This window comes from Athene noctua, chromosome 5 (genome assembly GCF_965140245.1).
Source record: "Athene noctua chromosome 5, bAthNoc1.hap1.1, whole genome shotgun sequence".
Lineage (NCBI taxonomy): Eukaryota > Metazoa > Chordata > Aves > Strigiformes > Strigidae > Athene > Athene noctua.
Window position 1 is genome coordinate 38,619,359 of NC_134041.1, and position 20,301 is coordinate 38,639,659.

The 20,301-nt window shown below is 41.7% G+C and overlaps 1 protein-coding gene across 4 annotated transcripts in view; it reads right to left on the minus strand.

The window, feature by feature from the left end:
• Nucleotides 1-315: 315 nt before the first annotated feature.
• PRXL2A (peroxiredoxin like 2A) overlaps nt 316-20,301 on the minus strand; it is a 29,502-nt gene continuing 9,516 nt past the window's right edge. The window contains exons 5-10 of one of the 4 annotated variants that reach the window (XM_074907091.1): nt 9,208-9,403; nt 6,308-6,487; nt 5,839-5,930; nt 2,077-2,217; nt 938-1,102; nt 316-800 (exon numbers count right to left, since the gene is read on the minus strand). In XM_074907091.1, coding sequence (XP_074763192.1) covers nt 702-800; nt 938-1,102; nt 2,077-2,217; nt 5,839-5,930; nt 6,308-6,487; nt 9,208-9,403 — 873 coding nt within the window. In that variant the 3' untranslated portion in view covers nt 316-701. Of the gene's footprint in view, nt 801-937; nt 1,103-2,076; nt 2,218-5,838; nt 5,931-6,307; nt 6,488-9,207; nt 9,404-12,431; nt 12,559-12,950; nt 12,973-20,301 lie in introns of those variants that run through there. The other 3 variants (XM_074907094.1, XM_074907093.1, XM_074907092.1) reach the window with 3 other exon arrangements.

Consider the following 20,301-nt stretch of genomic DNA (forward strand, 5'->3'; position numbering starts at 1 on the left):
GCAGAACTTGAGCCAGGATGGAAATTCTGCTTAATCTGCTCTCTGGTATTGTTCCCTGTATTTTTTAGAACCTTTAACACAAGAAGGAACTTGCCTCATGCCACAATTATCTTCCAAGTTGAACATTAGATGTCTTCAATCTTCCCTGTAGGGAATCACACGAACAGCCAGTACTTAACTAACAAGAAACTTACTGGATAGACATAGTGGCATGTTTTGAAAGCAGAATATTAGAATAATCTAGACTGACAGGATTTAGTCTTCTAGAAACACAGATGTGTTTATATGTTAATGAAAAAGCAAAAAGTGAAGGCATTTAATTCATATAAAGTTTTATTATCCTTCCACCTCAGCTGATACTCCATTACTCCAGCCTTAGCAGAGCTTTGCTCCCCTAGGTAGACAGGTTTTCAACTGACTGTCTCTGACTGAAAACATCTAGGTTAGGTCAGATTTTAGACCCAGCCTTTCATTAATACTATCAGACACAAAAGAGCAGTTGAAATTCTGACCACCTGAATGGCTGCAAAGCAACAAAAAAAGTTCCAAGAGGATTTTCATAATTTTCTACATCTGAGTAGAGAATCTTTCTTCTGCACTGATCACTAAATAGTTAAGAAGCAATTAAACTGCATGTTCAAAAACCAGATGCATTCTACATTTCAAGCTGTGATCAGAAACATGTGCAACTATTTTTCCACTTATGAAGCTTGTGGTTTTATCTTCTCAGCAGCTTCAAGGACAGATGGAAGGCTGACTTTGTCTCCAAATTCCTTCTCACGATGCTCCAGTAGAATGCCCTAGTTAAAGAAACAAGAGAGAAATTCATACACTAGTCTACCCATGGGATATCAACTGACTAGCAACTGAACAATTCCAGGAAAGAAACTTTTAGTCTCACAGGAGACAAAAAAGATTCCTAGATGGCCTGCAGTACCTGTCTTCCTGCCCCAATCACATATACTCCTCCCAGGGTGAATCCTTCTCCTTCCAGGTTACCACTATATCCACTTTTCCAAGCACGGAAGAAATTTTGCCAGACTCCAAAGCGGAAGAAGCCTGACATCATCATTTTTCGTCTGCGTGGACCATAGAAGCCTTTCTGCAGGTAAACAGAAAATATCTCAGCAAACAAATTGAAAAGGACTTTTCCTCCCAAATGAAATTCAGGAAACCAGCCAACCCTGTATCCAAGAAAGGTGAAAACACATAAAAGCTAACCAGGCAGCACTAGAAAGAAATTGTACCTGAACTAACCTCTTTAATGCACTTACCTCCACGCAGCCAACTAGTGGTACTGCCACCACTCATGTGGATTTTAAGCTGACCCACAGGTATTTAAGCCCCATGTACATCTACATCCCCATTGCTGACAACAAGGGTGCTTTGTCATCAAAAATAAGAAAAAAAGATAGTTAAGTATGACAAAAAAATACCAGTAGGGAGATAACAGTGGTGTCAAGTTCTAAAACTTTATCAGCCATCTGAGTTTTTCTGTTTTGGTTTGACTTTAAACACAAGCAGAGCGGGGATGAAAATTTTCTACTTGATTTTGAGTATTATATTTTCTTTTTCCTTCAGAAGCCAAATGATTTCTAAATGTGTCTTCTGGGTTAAGGAGTAAGCAGGGCCATGGTTTTATAGGACATGAGACTGGCAATAGAGCATGTGCCAGCGTACTGGGACAAGCAACATGGCTGCAATTTGACCTGTACGTTGTGAATTAATTGTGTCTGTCACCTTCAGACCTTGATTCATACATCATAAACATTAGCAAGTCACACAGCAGTGGAAGAAAGGAACAAATATTAATAGGCCATACTGTTTACCTGTTAAAAGGGACAGAAGGAATAATCCTGCAAGAACATGTTATCAGTGCATAGCTACTGAGCAACTTGTAAGCTGAGCAGTATATATATATAGAAAAGCAAAGCTGACTAACTTCTTAGAAATACAGTGCTACTAAATCCTTTTTCATTCAGGCCACATTCTATCTATATTATTTATACAAGCTCTTCAAAGACAACATCCATAAGTTTGTTTTTAAACAAAACAAGAACACAGACTTCAGTATACCTTTTCATCCAGAAAGATTTCTCCTTTAAAATAGTGTTGAAAATCCTCCACTTCAGTCCCTATCTTCTCTTTTACAACAGCATGGAGAGGGACACCCAGCTTGGATAGCTGGGGTTTCAGAGAGGAGAGCTCAGAAGCCTCCTAAGAAAGGAAAAAAAAAACCCAAACATTTCAGGCAGTAAACAGAGGTTGGAAGGCTTCACCTTGAACTTCAAGATTGTCAGAAACATACATAAATTCGAGCTTGAGGCGCAAAACAGAAACAGACGTGTAAATCAGATATTTAAGCTAGTTCTACGCAGGTCTTTATTAGATTTACTAAAATGCTCTTCATTAAGCATGGAGGAAGCAATTTTTTTAGCATTTATCGGATAAAATATTAAAATACTGGAGAAAACATATTTTTAACTCAAAGCTGTAGACAGACCTTGCCTGTCCTAGGGCTTCAACTATCTTTTAAAGTGTTTACAGAACAGTGAAAAGATACTGCCTGCAAATCACTTAACTTTCCCAGGCCAGAATTTCCAATCCTTTTTTCCAAGTAGAAATACATCATCATCAGCCCTTCTTCAAAGTGCAGGAGCAGGCTATGTAAGTCCAGAGTAAGTAATGGAGTGAAGATGAACTCTCCTTCCTAGATCCCCCAGTGAAACTAATTGGAGAATTTCTTCCTACACCTTCAAGTATCCCAGAAGTAATATTGCTTTTTCTGGTGTGTAAGAGTGCAAGGTGTCACCACTCATCTGCTGAGTTTTTTGTTCTGCTGAAGGAATCCCAGCTCCCACAGCTTGTACAAACATCTCTGAGGTTTCCAACAGATCACAGTGCACATTGAAAATATGTTTCTTCTCATCTCCAATGGAGAAAGGTCATTTTTTCAGGACAAAGCTCCCACAAAGAACTCCATGCTTTAAGAAATGGGCACAGTTTACATGAACACCCTAAGCCACCTAACTGAAATGCCTCAACACAGAGGCTTGCAGGTCAGCTAGAATTTACTGAGTATCAAGTAGCAGATAGACAGGGTGAACAAACAGGAGAAGAGACATTAGAGAAAAAACATCAGTAGGTGAAAGGGTAAGAGCAGCTTTCCAGTTCACTACTCTCAGAGGAAATGAAAAAGGATGAATCAGCACCATAAGCAAACACTGAGTAGTGAGTGGTGAGAGTTAAAGGATCATAGCTTTCGTTTGATAGATCTTTCCCCTCTTTTCTGTTCTTAAAGATCTGGTAATTATTTTTTGTTTTCCCTCAACAAAATGCCCTATGATCTTCCTAAAAGGGGGGTTGATAACAATTTTACCTGGTATTTTTAACACAGTTCAAAGCTCTCATAGCCAACAAATAAAACAAAAAAAAGATTTGTGGACCTAACATGTCTCAGAACTGATGTTCCAGGCTAGTGCAGTGGGATGGTCTGTAAAGCCAGAAATCACTATCCCTGGAGAGACAGTGATACCATCAAACTTTGATTAGCCTTTTGGAGAAAGGCACTTCAGCAGTTTGGTGGGGTTTATTTTGTGTCTCCTTGCTTGGATTTTGGGAGGGGAGAGAGCAGGAATAATGTAAGAGCACAGTTAAGCTTTAAAATTCTCAAGAAATTATGCCTCAAACAGCATCTTGGGACTCTATCTGATTTGGTTTTCTTTACTACTATTTAAAAATGATATAAGGGAAAGCAAATAAGTCTATTTTTGTGGGAAAACTATATCACATAACAGCTGTATAGCCTAACCATGGGGCTGTGACCATTTAATCTAGTCTGTGAAACTGTTTTCTTGTTTTTGTAAAAAGCAGACAGGCACACCCTAGCAGAATACTTCCTCTCTTCACCAAGGCAGGGACAACCCAAAAGAATAATTCCCATTTCAGTTTGTCCCTCTAATAGTTCAACTATGGCTCTTCTGCTACTTTAGACTATTTGAGTCAAAACCTACAATACTGAGCAGGCCCATGGCACTTTCACAATTACTGGAGCACTGTATGACTACATGGCTGGATCCAGACTATGAGAGGTACAGTCCTGTTAAGCACAGTCTACCTTAACTAACAAAAAAGGAATCTGATGATTTAAGATGCAGATAATAAAGATAAAAGATTCTGTATTTCTTAAGTCTACAGGCCTCACTTCTCAAGAATCCAAAGGCATCATTCCAGTGGGATCTGTGACATACTTTGCAGTGGATAATGGAATCATGTCCCCACCACTGATATCAGGTTAGTGATCTGTGAGGTAGAATGGCCACTTCTCAATGCCAGCACTGTGACCAGGGAAGTATATATTCCTTCCTGGTGCTGTCAACAAGGACAAAGTTCAACATTCTTTCCAAGGTCTACGATAGTGAAAACCAGGTGTATTTTGTCTCTCGAAAAAAAAAAAAAAAAGCCAAAACTACTGCCTGCAGGTTAACAGATATAGCAAATCACCTGTATTGAACCATTCCACCAGCTAAGAGTCAGTGAGGAAAGAAGCAGCTTTCATACTATGGAGAAATGTTAATGGACAAATAAAATGGGCAACCGAACTATTCTTGGGAGAAAGGCAAGAGTTAACTCAAAAAAATGCTTTGAGTATACAATTATCAAAAATAACTTCAGTTTAGACAATTTTAAAGCTTTTTCAAACACTTTCATAGTTAAAATCGAAAACAATTCTTTGCCCTAATTAGCTGATCAGCAGTGTGACTGCCTCTGTTAAAAATCTGAAGTTTTAAACCAAAAATAAGAATTAGAAAATTAATTTCTTTCTCCTCAATTTCTTCCTGAAAGAAAAAAAATAAAAACAAAACAAAACCCACAGTTCTTTGAATTGGGTTCTTTATTTCAACTTAGGAAGTTAGCACTAAAAAAAATAAAAATCGTTAATAAATTCCTGTCTGACTGTATGCGAAAGGCACAGTCAGGCATGTAGCATGTTCTCATCCTGCCTACGCTACACCTGTTCAGAGAACAAAGTACTTTAATTCCTAACCTTCCATGAATTCTACACATTCTTAAGCAGTTACAACTGATGGGAGCAATCTCTTCATTAAGTGGTTGCAATATTAATTACTCCATGTTATATAGTGAGTAACAACATAATAGCTATTTTTCTCCATAGCTAGGAGAAAAATAATGGCCAAGGTGCAAGTTATGGATGTTCCCAGGTACATAGTACATTCAAATCATATTTTAAGTGTTTACTCCCACCTCCATCCAATGAGCCTAATGCCACCAAATCAATCAAATTTTGTTTCCCAACCCACCTTGTTATGGAACAATAACTCCTTGTCTTCAGACTCCTTACCTTCATGCCTCACGTTCACCATCCAGAATAGCGATGGACTCCCCTTTATGCACATCTCTTTTTTGCTGATGAGCTTTCTCTGACAGCTTTCTGCAAGTCCAGTCTTTGACCAGAGACTACCTGGCTCACAGAGATTTATTTTGGACATATCGAATACAACTAGGTTGTAAGACTCATTACCAACTGGATTCTGTGTAATCTCCCTTTCTAATTACCATGGGCTAGGTCCCTGGCAGATGTAAAAATCATGTAACCATCACCTTCAGAAGGAAGATGTTCAGGACCTAGACTATACAAACCAGTTGCAAAGAAAACTATGTTGTTAGCTGGCAACCAGTTTGGACTAGGAAACAAGACCTTTCAGATACTTCAGATGTATCTGATGACTGTCCTATTCACCCCCTCCCTTTATTTAAAGCGAATCTATGCAAATAGACCTCAACTGTTCCTAATTAATCTCTAAGCCCAGGAAATACCTCTCTGCACAAAAATCATCCAGGTCTTCGCACAGCCATGATCACTGCACCATTCTTCTTCCATAGTTCACCTGCTTTGAATGTTCTTTGTTCTGTTTATACAAGAGAAACAGCATCAACAATAATATCAGTAATATCAGTCATTCTTGTTTATAATGATTAATGCTTTAAGGACCAACACAAAACACTGCAGAGAATCCCCCATTCAAATACAGTTCTATCAGAAAAAAATTCTATGGGCATAACAGGGTATTACTGCTTTATTGATTTTTGGAAGGGTGTCATGTTTCATCCAGAAATATCAGTTTTGATTGCTTTTCCTTCATCAGAATCATTGGCTATCAAGGACACCCAATTATGTGTTATAACTAAGAAAGACTAAGAAAGACTCTTCCAACCCTGGTCTTACAAAGGTTCTTATAAAAAAGCAATTACAGAAGAATGTGGGCTGAAACATCCAGAATCTTACCTGATCCCGAAGTTTTTAGCTCTATCTCCTCTAAAAACTCCAACGTAGCCTTTTCAGGCTTGGACAAAAATAAGTCAGTGTTGGCAAGGATAATCCCTGTCACAGCTGCACCAATGGCTCCAAGACCAACAGACCACATGCCCATGGTAAAGATCCCAAAGTCAGGCAGGAAGGACATTTCTGGAAAGAGAAAGAAGAAAGCAGCTCTAACACTGGACATCAATGATGCCAGACAAGAAGGAACTGGATTAAAACTAAAAGCTCACATGGATGTCTTTTGTTTGACTGGAGATGATCTGCCAATTTGTTAATGTATTGAACTGGGGTTTAGATGACCTAGATTACATTCCAGTTCTGCACCTGACCCACATCAATACTCCAAGATACTCATACCTTTTCCTGATACCCAGCTGACAAAAACATTCATGATTAAAGTGCTCAGATTCAGTGGGGAGAAAGATGACTGAAATATATGTGTGCAGTAAAAAGCCTCTAACAAGATGATCTTTATGTTAGCCGGTAATTTAAATTATTACAGTAAACCAGTGGTTTCTTTCAAAATAGAAGCATTTGTAGATTAAATGTATTTTTTTTTCTGCTAATATAGCTGAAACAGTAAACTTTACAAATATACCACAAAAGACTTTAAAAAACCCTATATCTAATTCACCACAACTGGTAACCTTTCCTGTTCCTTACAGTTCTACACTAGAACCAAAGCAGGCACCAAACCAAAATTAGAGTCATCAGTCATGCCTGCAGACAGAAATATGCAGACGTGCAAACATTTTACTAGACACAGTGATCCGACATTACAAACATGTCCTGTACAGCACCTTCTATATGCTAACCAATTTCCACTCTGGCTAAAGCAGAAATGACATCAGGAACAAACAGCTTAAACTCACACCCATCAGTTAGAACTCATAACATCGCAATGAAAGCCATTACATATGCATGCTCAAGTCTTACAAGTACAAACACTGCTTGTTACCAGTGACTCCAGTTCTGTAGCAATTTTATTTAACCAACATCCATCCACAAACTCCCCAAAGCCCAGTCTTGACTCTGCACATGTTTCACAAGCCTGGAAAGGGCTGACAGCCACCTTCCAGTGAGGCAGTATCAGTTATGGGCATGCAGGAAAGCACACTTAGCCCTGCCACATCAACAAAATTCAAGATCCAGCTCTGAGCAATAAATAGTACAAGAATCATTGGAGTTTTGGCAGTATAAAATGTCACTGTACATCATAATAGTTATGTGTTACAAAGGGCTGTAGATTTGCAGTCACCCAACTTTAGTATTACACAATACAGAGAATCATTTATTTTCCAGAGTCATCAGCAAAACCCTATTCCCCAGTAAGATTGTTTTAGTAAATATTGCCATCTGTATATACTTCTGTATGGGAGACTTTTTTTTCCCCTCATAAATATAGGAAAATATTACTGTTTTGAACTGTGACTGGCAATAAACCAGTCACACACATAATCTTTATCCCCACAGATAGCTGTTGCCAGAATTCAGAAAGTAAGAACTAGGAGCAGCTCCTTGCTTTTGTGCCCAGAATCTTCTCACAGAAAATCCCTTTCCAACATTAAAACTAGTTCCAGAATACTCCTGAAAAACAAATACAGCCAACTGCCTACCTGCAGAAATAGCTGGAAAACATTTTGGAAAAAAAGATCGCTTTGTTCCTTTAACAGCATACTTGGTTCCAAGGAAGACAGTATCTCAGTATCTAGAAACGTAATTCATGATCCCAAGCAGGAAACAAGGCCAGTTTACATAAACATAATGCAGATAAGAGAACAGATTTTACCCCATTTCACCACTTATTTCTAACCAAGGGAAACCTTCCTTGACCATATCTGCCTTCTCTACATATTTTTTTCAAACATAAGTCATATTCTAATGACAATTTTTTGATATCTGCCTCTGACTCATATCAGAGACCATTCTGACCCCAGCCTTCAGAATTACCAAAATGTAACTCAGAATGCATTTCTGTAATGAAGCAAAATCCTTGTGTCAAGAATTAAATTTTCTGTGGTATATCCAAAAGGCTACAGCCCTGGTCCCTCCCAGAATTTGATTATGCAACTATTCTTCAGACTGGAATCTTGTCTGGTCAAGAACTGTCTCTTAATTCTTAGTTACAAGAGGAGAGGGGAGGTAAGAACTGAGTATTTAATCCCTTGCGTGTGTCATTTGGGTACAAAAATGTTTCCAAATTTTTGGCACCTGATTAATGAGTAGTTCTCACATAGCTTTTAATTTTTATTAGCATTATTAGCACTGCTAAAAGCCAGCTTCTACCCAGTTGCAGCTGATAGATCATTAAGCTTAGTCTACACACCTCTTTAGTTTGGTCAGACTCCTTTGTCTCCACTCAGTGACAAAAAAAACCTATTCACATATGTGAATCTTCTGCTATTTAAATGAATAGGGACATGGAATAAATGGTGATACTGAAATTCCTTCCCTGCTAAGCAAACCCCATAGTGAGCCACTTTGAAAAACACATATGGGAAAGAGCAGCCAAGATTATTAAAACATACACTAACAAGGCAGGCTGAGCCCTGTCACATCTATGTTACTGAACCCCAAGTGAAGAGGCTAGATGGAAAACAGCTGAGTATTTGCAACTAGGACCTTCATTTCTGTCTAGCTGCTGTTTATTAAGTAAATCTGAAGACCAAAATAACTTCATAACCCTCCACCCCACCTTAAAATACAAATGCTACTGGCTTGTGATCAAACTCCATGAGTTTTTAAACATCAAATGACAATCCACAATAATAAGATACAACAAAGCATCCTGTAAGCCATAGCCCACGAGAAGATACAACAGAGCAACCTGTAAGCCTTTTTAACACATAGGCGCACGCACTTACCAGAACCCATGCAGCCTGCACCAGCACCAGCCACCACCAGCTTCCCCTGAATGTGAGCGCAGGCAGGAGGGACGGCAAACTGCACTGCCACGGGTGGCGAGTGGGCGGGACTAGGCAGGAGTCCAGCACTGGAGCTTTTGCCTTGTGGCCAGGACCTGGCTCTCAGCGTCTTTGAGCAATACACGCCACAGTCATCCTGCAGCGGTTACGAAAGAACAGCTATCCAATCCACGGCACGACTGTTTTAAAGGTATCTTAATCATTCAACCTTTTTTTTTTTTTTTCCTTTTAAACTGAACACACAGTTACTGTCTTTATGGGTGGGTGGGTACAGGGAACAGGATTTACAGAAATCTTTTCTGAAGCTGGGCACACAGCACTAAACTTTAAGATCTGCATGCTAAACTGTGCTTTTCTGTAGAACTGTGCATTTTTACAAGTAATATTTTCCCTGTTTCAGTCTATTCTAACACACCCCCCCCGCCCCCACAATGCATGCCAAAACAATACAAACAACCCTGGAAACAATGGAAAAGCCATCACAATTCACAATGTTAGTAAAAATATAGAGGCTGGTGAATTAATCCAGTGTTTCTAAGCTTGGTTACTTGCTTTAGTGGCAACATACCTTCACTAAAGAGCATCATCTTCACTGGAACTGTCAGATCTGCAAGCTCTCAACTCTGCTAAAACCCTTAGAAGGGAATGAGCACTTCTCTTTACAGAAAGCAAAGGCCAAAGAAAAAAGGAAAAACGTCTTTTTGTGTGTTTTTGAGGTGACCACAAGAGATCTCCAAGATAACAACGAGTTATTTTATGGGCTGTCAGTACTCATCTAACCTGAATTTAAACAGGCTTAGTCTTAACCCTGTTGTAAGTGCCAGCTCATGGTCTTCACTTTGTGTCAATACCAGTTAAAATATGGTTCTCTAGATGCCTCATTTCCCTCCCACCCACAACCAGAGGAAAAAAAAAAAATGCCATTAAGAAGATAGCTATGCTTAAACATTTATTTTAGCAGTGTAAACAGGCCCCGCTGCAGCTGTGTCAAAAAACCCTGGAAAGTCTGTGTTTTCAAGTTGTCAATAAAACTCAGGGTACACACAAGATTTACTTGCGTACTTTTCCTAAGAAGACATGTGAGCAAAAGGGGAAACACTTGGTGGGCACTCTCACCAGCTGGAGTACACTAGCATGTACACCCTAGTCTAAAATGGCTTTGACCATTGCTTATTCTTCCCTTGTCTCCCACTCCCCACAACACTCCATACTGAGCCTGAAAATCTTTCAGAGTTTTGTCACAACTTGCATATTCCAAACAAGTTGAGCTGATTATTTTTTATTAACTATTCCCCCAGAAAATGAGTCATATGATTACAAATATCTTTGTGATTTAACTCCTATAAAGAAAATTTACAATTCACAATAACCTGGTAACATGCTTATCAAGATTTCATGAGCTTTTAGTACCATTAAGGATTACAAAATACAGCATCCTGAGTGACTTCAAAATTAGCCCTGCTTTAAGTGGGGATTTGACTGGAGAAACTTCAGAGGCCCCTTGCAACCTAAATTGTCCTTTAAATGCCAAAATCAGTGCACAGAGAAGCCTCCTAACATTTCTGATGGCATGAATGCTAGTAATTTTTGCAACACAAGGGATTTTTCTTTTTGCCACTGTAAAGATCCTGTAACAAGCCATTCTTTGTGTCGAGAATAAGACATCTTTTTAGGCTTCTTCCCAGTCTGAGCATGTTTCATTACTGAATTCAGTACTGTGCTTGGCTTTAGCTGAAGAGAAAGTTGCTGTGTCAAGCAAGCAAACCATACTCCTTCCTTTGAAAGGAATTTAGTTATTAGACCAAACAATCTCCCCCATTCTGAGCCTGTTTTAAAGAAACCCAACATCTCAACAATCCTTTTCTTTTGAGTGAGGGAGAGCAAAGAGTCCTGGCACACCACTTTGGAAATCTTCCAATTCTTTAGGTGTATTCAGAGGAGACAGGCAGCTAGATACTGTCTATGGGAAAATTCAAATCTCTGCTCAATCAGCAATATGGAGATACCACAGAGATGGGGGGAAGTACCTGGAGTACAGAACTGCAAAAAGTACTTATATGAAGATAATACAGGCTGAACTCTCTGCTGGGTCTGCTGGGGATCCACAAGCAGGAAAGCTGCACACAGTGGCAGTCTGCAGAGGTGGGGGAAAAAGGACAATACCAACAGACACCCTGATAACGCAAATCAGTATTCACCAAAACCACAGCGACCTGCTAGGCACCTAGTGATCCCTCCTGTTCCAACCCAGCCAAAACTCCTGCAGATTTAAGCTTAAATTAAGAATTATTTTTCCACCTTTTTGGATTCTTAGGCCTTGCTTGTATAACTCTCACATTCCTCACAGTATGCAATTTGTAACAGCAAAGTTATTTGTTACTAAAAGCAAAGATACAATAATCAAGATCCGTTTCACCACCAACCTACAGAGCAGGGGGGTTCCATGCATAAATGAGGCTGTAAGACACTGTTCTCAGTTGGGCGCACCTACTGAGACTAACTTCCCCACAACCCTTCCACTGTCTGCTATGAACCAGGTCTGATAGGGAAATCGTGGCCATGGCTCTCTCTACAAGAGAAGGCTGGGAGGACGCCAGATGGTGCTTCAAGCAGCCTGAGGATGCATTCAGTGGGTTTCTTCAAGTAGTGGGATCGCACCCGGGAGCAAACCAGCGCACCAGCAACGCCGTGAGAAACAAAGCAGCTTTCACCGATCTTGCCGTGCCTGCTCACACCCAGGTTCGGCAAGACAAGCAAGCAGGGATCACTGAAAATACCAAACTACGAGGACAGGCATACGCAGAACTTCAGGCCTGCCACGGCCGATGGCGGCCGATAGCAGCAGCAGAGAGCCGATGGGGACCGCAGCAGGCCAAAGGCCACCACCGCGGCCCTTCGGCGGGGCGCGAGGGGACTCGCCCCGCAGCGCCCCTCACGCCTGCTCCGCCCTGCCCTGCCCTGCCCGCGGCGGTGCCGCTGCTCGCGCGGCCACCCCGGCCCCTCTCTGCTCCCGCCGGCAACCGCTGCCGCCTCTGCCCCGCACTGCGCCGGGGACGCACAAGGCGAGCGGCGCGGAAGAGAGCGGAGCGGACCGGGCCGGTGGCGCAGGCACTGCGGGGACAGCCCGGCCCCCTGCAGCGGCGGTTCCCGCGCCCCGAACTCACTCTGTCACCCCGCCGCTCCCGGTCCCGCGGCCGCCGCAGGCCACGTGCGAGCGACGCGCCGGCCCCACCCCAGCGCAGGCCGCGCGCCCCGGGGGCGCCGTGCGCAGGCCGGCACCTCCGCGCCCTGCCTGCGCGGGGGGGATCCCCGCCCTTAGGGGCTGGAAGGAATAGCAGCCGCCTGTGCCCCCCCCGGCACCCGTCCCCCCTCAGCAGGATTTTTTTAGCTTCTGAACGAGCAAAGAAAGAAACGAGATACATTATAAGATACAGTGTTTAAATATATTTAAGGAAAAAAAAAAAAAAAACAAACAACATAACGACTCAAGCCCGAGAACGTAGTGAGGTTATTATTCAAGTAGTCTGATTAATGGGGCACTTAAAACATATATATTACATTCAAGAATATACTTGCTCGGATCAGGCAGCCAAGAACGTGTCACAACATCATTTAACAAACGCCCTCTTGGGCTGCTTGCGGTCATTAGGTGCTGCTCCAGCCAGAAACTCAAGACGACTCACCTTCACTGCCTTAGGACTACCTCCTGAGGTCTCCTGGTAACCTGGCACTTAAAATACAATCAAAAAAGGGTATCAGCAGTAACAGCACAGTCTGGTCGGTAACACAACAGCAGCTCAGGAGAATGAACGTAGTAACCTCTTTGATCATACCAGAGAGTCTACATTCCAAGCGACAGAGAGCCACTGATTGTCAGCATGTCCCAAACTTATCTAGGCCAAATGGCCTTTTCTTATCTCTCTCTTAACTGGGAGTCACCAGCGACTCTGCTTAGACCTGCTAAGTTTACCCCTTATTTGCAGTTTCTGTTTAGCGCAGAGCTTGGTTTTTTTGAGGAATCTCACCACAAAACAAAGTCTCTGCTAATCAGAAGCAACAGCAGTGTCATGGTCTGATCTAGCATGGCTCAAACTGGAGGCAACACACTGCATGTGCTGGCATGCACCAGGAAACATCACATGGAAGCCTGCCTGGGCAACGCCACCGCTTCCCACAGGCCAGCTGCACCCCAACCCCGCTGCCCTACTCCCACTGGGAGCACCGCAGCCCTGCGCCGCGGGACAGCGCGTTGGCAGGACAGAGCCCTGTTGCATTACATTGCACATGTCAGAATGGCACAGTCTCAGGCAGTTGCACGGAAAAGATTTTGGGTCTTTTTGCCCAGAATTGTGATAGCTGTGCTTTTATATACATACATGCTTTCAGAAATCAAATGGATGAGAAAAAACACTGGTCACTCAGGACTTACCACCAATTAAAAAATAACATGAAGAAACTTCACAGCAGAAACAGCATTACTAGACTACCTGAAAGAGTTGGGGAATCCGGAAGGACTGTAAATTTTGGGGCCTGCTGTCTTTCTGGGAAATATATGAAACCAAATAAATATCTCTACTTTTTTTCTTTAACCAGTGTGGGAAGGTTCTCTGTCAACACCAAACATAATTTGCTGAAGTGGCTTTCTCACTGTTTCTGATATGCAGTCAGCATTAGAATATATGTGTCTTTGCCACGGTGACACACCAATCTTCAGAAAAGCATTATGACCAAAAAATGATTGACAAATTTTGTCAGCCATCATCATGTAATTAAAACCCTAATTTCTGCAGGCTCTCAACATTCCTTTCTTCTGATTTTTATAATGGTTATAGCTCCAGCTGTCAACAGCTGGCAATAGTATAATTGCAGCTCCATTATTTTTGTTGCCATGGTAAGCACGCAAAACCAAAACCCAAACTTTTCTCTTAATGATACTTCTGCACATTACACCTCTAAAAATCTGGCAGCTGGCCTTCACAATTCAAAGGTAGCCAGTATTCCTGAGGGGGAAAAAAACCCACCTATTACAAGATGAAAACATCTTTTTATTTATTCTTTGCTCTGAGTAGGAGTCCATGACAAGGCATCAAGCAAGAACAAAAAGCAGTTAATCACAGAAGTGATGCTACTTCACTTGTCCCTATTGTAAAAAGGAAAAATGCAGAAAAATCTGACCCATCATATCTGGATTCCATCCAAGAATATCTTCCTACTTTACAAAGAGTGAAATCCCTTGAATGCATGCACACTAGTAGACGCAGAACTCAAAGAAAAATGGTGTCATGAAAATACTGGAATCTAACCTCTTCCCAAGTCTTCAGAACGGCTTGCTTTCCATGAAAAACTACTGTGTTGCATAAGGGGAGTTGCAGCAACAACTACTTCGTCAGTGTTAAACATCCTTCTTAGACTACCTTTGCTTTCATTGCTTTAGAACAGTAGCGAGACTTTGGCGAGAAAGATGAATGGGTATTTGACTTCTTTGGTTTTCCATTTTTCCCTCTTGAGAAAATCACATTATGATTGATCTATAACAGTTTGACTTTTCCCTACACTATTCAGATGTTATTCACATATTTTTTTCCTGTTAAAGAAAATAATGAAGTCCCTAATACAGATGAAAGGAACATTTCAGAGCATGAACACTTAATCTTCTAGTTCTCAGGTTTTGAATAGTGCTCTTAAAAAGCACATTGAGCCTTTCTTTTCCTGCTTTCATAATTTAGTTTTACAGCAGTTAAACTGAATGAAGAGTATCAGTCTGCAAACTGCTTGTACATCAGTTAATTAAATTTCCTTAGCATGTCTGTGCATAAGTCATCCAGCATGCACTGTATCAGTACCTATGCTAAAACATGATCTAGCATTACAAAACTTTCGATTCACGCACAGAATGACAAAGCTGTCTGTTATTTCTGAAGTTAATTATTTCTATTTCTTGTTGGATCACGTTTCTATAGATCAGCTTTAGAACAAGGGCGTTGTTAGACAAATGGCTTATATTAAACAAACTGTCTTTTCTATCAGGAAACAGGAGATCTCAAAAGCAATGAAGAAACAGTGGTGGGCTAAGACAGGATCTAGGCCCTATGTCTGGATTAGTTTCCAGACTAATTAAGATTTTCAATATTGGGCAAATAAGACTGGATGCAGATATGCAAAAATACGGCTTGAACTTTTCACCCATGTGCTTCTAAAGGCATATCCACACAGATGCAGACTGGCATAGGTTTCAACTAGACCAGGCAAAATCCACCTCATGTTTGGAGGCTGTATGGTGGTATGTACTCATATGGTGGTGTTTTCAACTTCACCCTGATTCTCAGGAAGTAAAAGCACTAGTCTGTCTACAGCCAGCCTGAACACAGGATCTTAGGTTTATCTTAATTAAGATCAGGGTGTGGTAGTCACAGAAGAAACCAAAGGACCTACAGGTCTTTAGAAATCAGTTTTATCCACATGAACAGTTCACAGTGGAACACCCTCCATCTGGACAAGAGCAGGAAGAAAGAATTAGTAAGTCTTTTTAATGGGTATACAGATGCTTATACAAATCTCTTTTGGCAATTGCCTAATAAACACTGAATCACAGAAAAGCCTACCATTTACGTGAATGCAATAGATAACCAAAGCCTTGGAAAGAGTGGATGAGGTGATTAGTCCTTCTGTCTGTACTATCTTTATGTCACCTAAGTTTAATTAAAGTAAAACTGAATGTCACAGAATCACAGAATTGTTGTCTAAGTTGGAAAAGACCTTGAAGATCACCTAGTTCAACCATTAACCTAACACTGACAGTTCCCAACTACACCATATCCCTAAGTACTATGTCGACCCTACTCTTAAACACCTCCAGGGATGGGGACTCCACCACCTCCCTGAGCAGCCCATTCCAATGCCTAAAAACTCATTATGTAAAGAAATGCTTCCTAACATCTAGTCTAAATGGCCTATAATTTTTCTTTGTCTCATTTACTGCAGTGCTACCTATACTGTTATTCTATTCCAATTTTTTAGTTTTTCTCATACTAGGTAGGACACTGAGGCCTAGTGAAAAGTGTTATTTTTAATGACTATTCAAGCCACTAGAACAGTGATCACACTTCAGGCTCTATAAGCAAACACAGGCTCTTGAACATCCCAAAATACCCATGCACCGAGAAGGCAGCAACTGCACTTTGTTGAAATCAGCACATCAGAGGAAAACAGTCATTATGCAGTGCTCCTGGTTAACCACCCACAACTACTTCATACCTTCTATTAAAAGCCAGGCACCCAGCATGTTCCTAGGCTACTTCTCTTTCAAGTTGTTGGGGCAAAACTGGCATGTTTAATTCCTTACTATAGACTGCGGTAATAGTTACACATCTCACAATCTATACAAGTCATTAGTAAGGACAAGGCTGTGTCCTACATTGTCCTTAAGACAGCTAGTTTCTATACTCAGCCAAATAATATATCTCACCATATTGGTTGTATGTAGCTAGAAAAACTGGTATATTTTTTTATATGTCTGTAAAGCTTGGAGGTAAGGTTTAAAATAACCTGTTGATTTACGTTGATTTAGTTGTTATTCAAAATTATTTGGTCAAGCACTAAGGAAGAAAACTAGGCTTTCTCTAATGCATCTGAGCTTCTCCAGTAGTAGATGAGCTGCTCTTAATATTTAAAATCTGAGAGAAAATTTCCATAACTTCTTCTGCTAAAAGAACTTCCAGGTTAGAAAAAGAATATAACACTGCTATTAAAAGTGTTGATACCAATTTGGGTCATTTTGACAGAACTTGGCTAGGAATCAAATCTACATGCCAGCAAACCTTAGTTGCAGCTTCTGGTAGTAAGGTGGTAATGAGTAATTGGGTACAGTAAATTTCTAACCTAGCAGAGCTACAGCCACACTTTAACCATAGCCTTAGAGTTAAGCTCTTAATCCTATTACACTGAACTATTTGCCTGTCTTCTACTAGAGCAAAATACAACTGTTTTACTATCACACTTAACTTCAACGCTGCGTATCTGTACTTTCTGTGAGCATTTGTTCTTGGTCTTTATACAACACATCAACCTAGGAAGAGCCACAAACTATGTATTTCATATTTTCAATGGTTTCCATTTAATTCTTTGTGAACTTTCTTTATAAGGGGCTGTGCTCATCTCTGGGGATACAGACTGTGTCAATGTTGACATCTACAATTTTTACTTCTTAGTTTTCATCACAACAACATGGAAGAAAAGCAAAGTTACAAAGCACCCAGCGCACAATCACCAAGTATTTGAAATAAGTAACTAATTGTTGGGGTAGGCAGCGGGTCTGCTGAAAGCCTGGCAGAGTAGATGGAATTTGACCTCGGCCAGATCATCCCATACCCATGAGAAGTCTGCATGCAGGAGGGCATACCACAGATAAGGAGCAAGGACAGTGAACATCTGCTGCAAGAGACATGAAACTGTTGAACACAGATAAGGAACTGTGTGAATCATGTTCAGAAGTAAAACTTTAAGAAAGCTATCCAATCATGTACTGTTGCTATGGGTGTACCGTTGCTATGGGTTTAGCCAATTATGTTAGAGCTTGCGGTAGTTGTAAAGGATATATAAAGTATGTAGAAAACTTCTTTTGCTTCTAACTTGATTATTGATTGTCGCTTGACCGTCTCTACTGCGACAACTAATGACTTAAACAGGAGCATACATCATGCATATAAATGCAACAGAAAGACATTCTAACCAAGGTACATTTCAAGTCCACAGCATCATTTCTGCAAGTTTCATTGTCTGAAATATATACGTTTATGTGCCTTTGTACTGGGTCTGGCTGAGCTGGAATTGGTTTTCCCCTATAGCAGCCTTCACGGTGCTGTGTTTTATGTTGGGAGCTGGCAGGATGCTGATAGCACCCGGGTGTGGTGGCTACTGCTGAGCAGTACTTACACAACCCCAAGGCTTTTTCCGACATTTCCCCCAGTGGGATGGGGTGGGCAAGATCTTGGGAGGGGACACAACCAGGACAGCTGACCTGAACCGACCAAAGGGATATTCTAGACCATATGACGTCTGCTCAGGATAAAGCTGGGAGAAAGGAGGAAGGGGGTGGGGTCGCCTTTGGTTCTCCAAGGCAACCACTACGCATATTGGAGCCCTGCTTCCTGAGAAGGCCCGACATTGCCTGTCCATGGGAAGTAGAGAATAAATCTGTTTTCTTTTCCTTCTGTGAGCGGACCTTTGCTTCGTTTTGTTTATATTAAAACTGCTTTTGTTTTACCCACAAGGGTTGGTTTATCTTATTTTCTTTCCCCTCTTTGCCCTGTCGAGAAACAAGGGGAAAAGCGGGGGGGAAGTGATAGAGCAACTTGGTGGATACCTGGCATTTAGCCAAGGTCAAACCATCAGAGTCTATTCTGGCGCCCAACGTGGGGCAAAACAACAGCAGTTTTATAATGTGCGGTAGCTATAGTAGTTACTAAGCAACAAGCTCTTGTGCTGGTCACAGGCTTGTTTATTGCGCTGCTTATCTTTATTTTGCTAAGCTTGGGAACATGCTGCAAGGAATTAGGAACATCATGAGTGGTTTTATTTTGGAGGCTCCCAAGGTACTTAGTCATCCTTATGTTAGTTCACTGATACTCTTTATTAATGCTGTTCGCCTGTTGTGGGTTGTATGGAGCTCGGTATGTTTTTGGTGTAAGAGAAGGCAAATTTTGAGTGAGCCAGTACCAAAATGTGCTCTGAGGCGGCCTGTTTCTGGGTGGCAGGGAGAGTGGAAGGAATTGGGCAGATTCCTAGGACGGTTATCACCTCCTGTAGCCTGGGATCTCACCCCTGAACAGGCAATCAACCCCACAAAATTGACACATCACCTGATAGACGGGTGCCTTGCCTATCCCAATGAGAATCAGCAACTTCTAGCACTTTACTGGGGCCTGGCCTGTGCTTACCGAGCTGCAGTTCAGCACTCTCAAGACTGTGGTTGACATGGGAACTCAAACAATAACAACTACAACAACAACAGAGATTGCCCCAGTAGTAAAAAAGAAACAATGGACAAGGAGAACAACAGGAGGCAGAAACTACCCGGTCCCTGACGTTATCACAACTGCGAGATCTGCGGAAAGACTATTGCTGCCAGCTGGGTGAGCAGATCACTGCCTGGCTGCTGAGATGCTGGGATAATGGGGCAGATGCTCAACAGCTGGAAGGTAAGGAAGCCCAACAGCTGGGTTTTCTTGCTAGAAATCGAGGAATTGAAAGGGGAATTGTAAAAGAGACAGCAATTTGCAGTCTGTGGAGACGGCTCCTTTCAAGTGTTAAAGCAAGGTATCCTTTTAAGGAAGATCTTATGGACAACACCCCAGGGAAGTGGACTACTGCAGATGAAGGTGTCCAGTACCTGAGAGAATTAGCAGTGATGGAAGTCACCTATGGTGATCCAGATAATGATGAACTCCCTAAAAATCCAGAGGATGTCCCATGCACACGGGCCATGTGGAGGAAGGTGATTAAAGGTGCGCCATCCTCGTATTCTGCCGGCTTGGCTGCGATGTACTACCCAGAAATGGATGCGGGAGAAGGACTAAGATGTACGCCAACTGTGGAGGCAGTCTCTTCCTGGCTTCAGAACTTTGAAGAGAGTCTTGGTACCTCCTCATCTCTATGGGCGAGTGCCCTGGATGTTAGGAGTTCTCCAAGAAATCATTTTTCTTCTGTCTCAGTCAGAGGGAAAGGGAAACCATGGCGCATGACACGTGGCGAACTCTGGTTCTTCCTGCGTGACCAGGGGGAGGACATGAAGAAGTGGGATGGTCAACCCACCTTTAAGTTGGAAGCACGTGTACATGAATTGCGAAGAAAGACCCCTGCCAAGAAGACATCCAAGAAGGTTGTTAATGTAGCTGGTATAAAACCACAAGAAAGTAACCAGCGATCTCCCAGATACAGGAAGACTGAGATCATTTCCCTTGACCCTGAAGAAGGAACCTCCGGCCTGGCACGGCAAGAGTCAGACAGTGAATACTCCGACCAAAAATGGGAATAGAG